Source organism: Phyllopteryx taeniolatus, chromosome 16 (assembly GCF_024500385.1).
Source record: "Phyllopteryx taeniolatus isolate TA_2022b chromosome 16, UOR_Ptae_1.2, whole genome shotgun sequence".
NCBI classification, from domain to species: Eukaryota; Metazoa; Chordata; class Actinopteri; order Syngnathiformes; family Syngnathidae; genus Phyllopteryx; species Phyllopteryx taeniolatus.
In genome coordinates, this window is record NC_084517.1 from 20652775 (window position 1) to 20659016 (window position 6242).

General features: G+C 44.6%; 2 protein-coding genes across 2 annotated transcripts; one reads left to right on the forward strand and one right to left on the reverse strand.

Annotated features, from left to right (window-relative positions):
* The first annotated feature begins 2382 nt into the window (after window positions 1-2382).
* med9 (mediator complex subunit 9) lies at window positions 2383-4239 on the forward strand. Its single transcript, XM_061750123.1, has 2 exons — window positions 2383-2532; window positions 2677-4239. Exons 1-2 carry the CDS (start codon window positions 2450-2452, stop codon window positions 2894-2896), a joined length of 303 nt encoding a protein of 100 aa, XP_061606107.1. The 5' UTR covers window positions 2383-2449; the 3' UTR covers window positions 2897-4239.
* Window positions 4071-5698, reverse strand: LOC133466425 (dexamethasone-induced Ras-related protein 1-like). Its single transcript, XM_061750122.1, has 2 exons — window positions 5309-5698; window positions 4071-4801 (listed from the first exon to the last, which is right to left on the reverse strand). The coding sequence occupies exons 1-2, from the start codon at window positions 5577-5579 to the stop codon at window positions 4278-4280; spliced, it is 795 nt and encodes a 264-aa protein (XP_061606106.1). The 5' UTR covers window positions 5580-5698; the 3' UTR covers window positions 4071-4277.
* Between the last annotated feature and the right edge of the window lie 544 nt (window positions 5699-6242).

The window sequence follows — 6242 nt, forward strand, 5'->3', positions numbered from 1 at the left end:
ACCTGACAACTGAACCGCACACACGCATTGTATTCCCCCCCCCCCCGCAGAGCGAGCTCGATTATGAGACTATTCACCATTATGTTTGCTTAACAAACGGCCCTATCAGTCAAGATAAACATAGACATATGCCACTATAGATATACAAAGCATCTTGTCGGCTTCCACTTGGAGGCAGCACAGTTCTACGTTATCCACAGTTTAGTGTCGCTCTGCAAATTATTCCCAAACACTGACGACTGAATGAGGGATATGAAGGCCAACAAGGTCTACGTATTTTTTATCAGGACAAATGACCCCTGACCTTTTTTAGCGTGCTGGACGGACAGTAAGTTGGATGGCGCTGCCTTTTATTTGTCGTTAAAGCTCCTCTCTGACAAATTTCGTTCCATTGTGTTTATTATGGGGTGAATGGAGGACAGACACGTGCCCCGGCCCGCGGCATTATTATGGATTCACACAAAAAGACTCTTTGACAATGTGGCCAACACACACACACCACGCGTTTTAGTTCATGTTTTACTGACAATAGTGTAATAACATTATGAATGCTCAACCACACGCACACACATACACAAAACATTAGACCAGCAGAATCTAATAAAATATGTAGAAAATATTCTTCGCAATGACTTAAGCCTCAAGGAAGTGATTGTTGTTTAAATATAAAATGAAAGAATGTTGAACAATTGATTCCGAGATGTGACTCATAGATGGTTAAAATCCAAAATGTTGTGCTTTGCAAATTGGTCTTTGTTTCTTTTTCTATGTCTGTAAATTTGTTTTTTCCTGCTGTCTGTCTTGGCCAGATGTCTCTTGAATTATTATTATTATGTTTTTAATCTCAATGGGACCCACCTGGGTACATAAAGGTTCAGTTAAAAAAAAAAAAAAACGAGAGAAAATCTGATTCATTTCGTCAGACATTTGTGAGAAAAAACAAAAAAAGAGAACAGAATCGAGATGATCAATGATTTATGGTTTTACGTAGCGCCGACCTCGCACGGTCGTCATGACGTTAACGAATGCAAGGCGACTCAACCGGATATTCCGCAGCCTTTATTGTCAGCACGTGTCAATTTCCTCACGATATAACGTTGCATATTTGAACAGAGCCCGAGTAGGTACTGCTGGGTCGTGACCCACTTTTCACAACTTAGCAATGCGAGGTGACCATGATATGACAAATATGGCCTACAAGCTCAAATCTGGGTCAGCATCAACGCACACTGTCTGTATGTAGTTTGTGTTCTGTACGTGTTATTACTTGGAATGGGCTGAGCAGCATTCGGTTATGCCTTTACGTTTAATTTCCGATCACGATTCGCTAAGGGTGTGTCCTAATTATTCGGCAGGTGTGAGTCTTTGAAATGAATAGTCGTGACGATATGTAGGTCAGTGTGCTTTTGAAGGTCAACAGATCAAATCCGGTCCATGGGCCGCGAGACAACAAAGCTATTGTGCGTACAGCTGTGTTCAATAAATGCAGCCTAATTGTAGTATCCGCAAACATACATCCTAGTCAGCGGTCCAACACAATCACTTCTGTGACGCTGTTTGTCCTCATTTCAGATTTTGTCTTTTTCCAATTCCTGTAACACAAAGTGAATTCCAGGCAGTTGTCGCCATCACAGAGCATTTATTATCTCAACAGTCACAGAAGTTTGTTTGACTTCCAAAGCATTTCTTTTCCAGAGCATTTTGGTGAAACTCTTCTTTTTTTCTTTTTTTTAACACTTTTGGGGCATTCAACAGTGCCAACATGATCTGAACGTCTCTACTATAGGTTCAAGGCCGCTTACATGACTGAGACCGGATATTATGGGAATTTTGCTCAATGAAGTGGGAGAAAAAGACGGGTCAGCTCAGCTGGATTCGACATGCCTGGCAAAGCGTGAGCAGCAAGCAGCGATGCATTCACAGATTGAGTCGATCCATCTTCTTTGTTTCTTCTAAAAGGACGAAGGGCACCCTTAAGACATCTAAAAATTGTTCATCACAGTCCACTGACTGAACCACCGAAGCTACCAGGTGTTACGTTTAGCTACAGGTCCTCAAGGCTGCTAGGTTGTACACGAGGAGAGCAAAATATTCCATCAACCTTGTTAGATAATCGACATGCAATTTTGGAGATTTGTCAACAGTGAAAAGAAGAGGAAGAAAAGAGAGGAAGAGAGAAACCAGACCAATATTACTCAATGTGACGCATTAAAATGATGCTGTCTGCCTGTGAGTGGTCGAGTCAGGTAAAATAATGATATACGTGTGTATGTAAATATAGCTAAACAAATCAACGGTGACAGACAAAATCTAAGTACTTCATCATATATACATATATATGTATATATATTTAACTTTAGTCCTTTGGTCGTTTATGTTCTGACGTCATCAGGAGGCGCATTTAGTGCATGACGCAATCGATCTGCGACGAGAAAGCGGGAAGCTAGCAATGATGGCGGTGCCGCAACCCAAGCAGGCGAAAGAGGGCGAAGATTGCTCTCTGCTGCCTTTGGTTCACGACATTATCAAGTGGTAAGTTAAGCGTCGTAACTTTAAGGGGAGCTCAATTTTCTTGGCGGAAAAGCATTATAATGCTTTCGTTGTTGACATAATCGCCCCAGCCGGACTAAGAAGAACAGCAGAATATAAAATGTCGTCTTCGGTTGTGTGTTCAAGCATGGACAAGGAGAGCCAGGACGTCCACCAGGAGCTGAGTAAGCTGAAGGCGAAGATCCAGGAGGCCCGGGAACAGATCTCCGTCATGCCGGGCATTAAGAGCAGCCCCGCCGAGCAACAGCAGCAGCTGGCGATGCTGCGGGAGCAGGTCCGCACCAAGAACCAGTTGCTGCAGAAATACAAAAGCTTGTGCATGTTCGACGTGCCCAAAGCGTCTTGAATTAGCAGCTCGGACTTCCAAGATGCCGGGGACACTTTGTTTACAGTGTAAGCCTTACACGTTGGTTCGGATCAAATGGACTTTTCACGAGGGACTGACTTCGAGGTTACTCCATTGCTCTGGGAGGCGATTTCAACGTCCTATATTATTTTTCTTTGGTTGGCTATATGTTTTGTAATGAAGTCATGCAGAACAACCAATTGAATCATTGGCTATTATTCTTTCGACACGTGACCCCGTGAAAGTTTATGGACCGTAGATTTAAGTGTTCTGAACATCGCAAAACATAGTTATTCCCCAACTTCTCCAACTTAAACATCTTCGTTTTGTATTTGTGCCTGTCTTCTTTTTTTTATTATTAATGCACCAGATTGTAACAACACTCAAATCTCAAACACCGTCTGACTACTGTGTGCAAAGTCAATTTTGTACATTACCTGTGCTGCTTTGAGTTCCACTAAGGTGTACAATTTTAGTGTTTTTAAGTTGATAAATAGTGGCTTGGTTGGCTCGTTTTTACGTCCAGCGCCAAAAAGGAGAACCGTTTACATTTTGTGATTTATTAACGTCGAAAACCATATTCAATGTATTGCATTCATTTCCCACAGCAGTGAGAAGCTGTCTACTTTATAAAAGCCCATTAAAGTCATTCGGTACACTTTTACCTAAAATTCTGAGTAATCGACCCTCCCCCCCCGAAAAGGTTTATACGGCACTGTAATTGCCTGCATGTATCACAAGATGGCGGCAAAGCGTTTGTCAAAATGAAACTCCTCAACACACATACTTCCTTGCCACTAAGGTGGCATCAAAATAATACAGCGGTGGCTTAAAGGTTACAACTAATGCTTCATTGATGCTAGTTTGGTAGCCAGTCTATGGCGTTTTGCACTCTGCGTTAGCGTGAAGCTCGTGATTTACGACGAAACATTTTTTACGTTTCAACTTGAAGTGGAAATAAACATCTTGAAGTAATGGAGTCTTATTTTTGGAAAAAAAATAGTTCATTGTCTGCACTTGTCACTGCCAACATCTCGTGCTCGCAACTCAAAATGTTTCGCTTTTTTCTTAAGAGCAAATAACGGAGGACGATCTGACGATAGGTGAATTTGCGAACAGCAAATATGCGAGGGTGTTCTTTCAAATGGGGCATCCAAATAAGAGGGAAGCAAGATTATGAAAGTAACCATTTTTTTTGTTTTTAATTCATTTGATGCAAAATCTATTGACAGACATAATAAATAAGTACACATTCAGATTTTGTTCGTAGTGTAACAAACATTCAAGTCTGCTGGGGCATGTAAACATGGCATGGAGGACCTTCGTCCCAGTCTTCATCTCTGCGGTCCCAAAAAGTCTTTCGTTGCCCTCTCCACGGGGGTCAGCATATGACGCAAGCTTTCTCCTTCGCCTGACCTCCTCCCACGGCCTTCTCCTTGATGTACATCAAGTCGCTGTGGACGCTGGGCCTTCGCGCGAACGGCGCCACGATGCCGTAGGCGTCCTTGCACTTCTTGGCGCGGAAGGACTTGCGGTGCAGCAGCTCGCACGACTGTAGCGACACCTTGCAGTGCCGGTCGGGGCTCATCTCGTCCGGCAGCTTGGCCGTGGCGAACAGCGTCTGGAACATCCGGTCCACGTTGGTGTTCTTCTTGGCCGAGATCTCGAAGTAGGCGCAGCGGCGCTCCTCGTCGCCGCGGAGCAGCTGCTCGATCTCCTCGTCCCGCACCTGGCGCTGGGACTCGCGGTCGCACTTGTTGCCGCAGATGACGAGCGGCACGTCGGCGCTCTCCTTGGTCTTGTTTCTCAGGCACGATTTGGTCTCGTAGATCTGCCGCTTGAGGCGCTGCACCTCCTGGAAGGAGTCTCTGTTGTCCAGGCTGAACACCAAAATGAACACGTCGCCTGCGGGAGACGGAAGGGCCAATTGGACGGTTAATACCAACAAATTGATGACGTGGCAGCTCTGCACAAGTATTTCGATGAATTTCTCGTTCAACCGAATTGCATTATGTTGATGAGGAAACTACATTGCATCTATTTTTATGCCCAGACCTTTTGATCTTGCGCACTAATGGCATTACATGACACGAATGAGCAACTTTGCATTGCATTGACTGCTGTTAATGACTAAACTGCATTGCATACTCCCCCCCCCCCCCCCCCTTCTATATCCCGAGTGAACTCTGTCTTGCCTTGACTTGAAATCCACACATTGACCATAAAATAGCGAATAAACTGCATCGTATTGATATCGCTGAAGCAGATCGCATGGCATTCATGAGGAAAACTGTGAGTAATTGAATTGTGAGTGAACTGCATTGGGCGCACGTGCGCTAATTGAGCACATGAGTTGAATTATAAGTCAACTGTTAAATGCACGTTAATTGTCTCCAAAACTGCAAAACGCACCTGTCAGGATGGAGAGCCTCCTCATGGCTGGGAAAGGATGGTTCCCGGACGTGTCCAAAATGTCCAGCTGGTAAACGCTCCCTCGGATGCTGTAGAACTTCCTGTGGAAGTCCTCGATCGTCGGCGTGTACTGCTCGTCCACCCGCGCGTTCAAAAAACGCGAGATGATGGCCGTCTTGCCCACTTTGGTGGAGCCGAGGATGACCATCCTGCGGCAGTTCTTGGCCGGGATGTTCAACTCGATCTCGGAGGGTGTCATCTTCTTGATCATGGTGGATGCAAGTTCCAAAAAAAAAATACAAATAAAAAAAGAATCCACTGTGTGTGAGGATGGGTGCTGGTGTGCAAGTAACACGCAACCCGTGGGTCTCACCGATGCCACAAGTGGTGCGAGGTGGCGCTTTTATGGAGGGAGATGGCCGCGCCTCCGCTGTGCGTCACGCGTCACGCTCCACAGCAGACACACCACCAAATGATTGTTACTAAAGCTGGGTTTTGGGGTGTGTGTGCGTGTCCGTGACATCAGTCCACACAGGCCTGTAATAAGATGGGGGGGAAAATAAAAAAAAATACTGCATCTCAAAAAGTCCTCCCATCATCAAACAAAACTGGAGTGCGAGGTTAGACCAGAAGGAGGCACAAAACCTCAGCAATACAAGAGCAGGCTTTCTGGTACAGTGCAGTACTTTGGATTCTTGTCGTTGAGGTTTGCAATTTGGGAAGATACAAAGTCACTTTTTTTTTTTGTTTGTTTTTGATCCGAGAAAAGGTGCAAAAAGCGCACAGTGTTTCCCAAACCTGATTGAGCCGAGGTGGCACCCATTTTACGTAAAAACAAATATAGATATATATTAGCGCACACCACCAAACAAAAATGGCACAAAAAAAAGTATAAATACTGAAATAATGATGATCTGGTGTCAACTGACTCAGT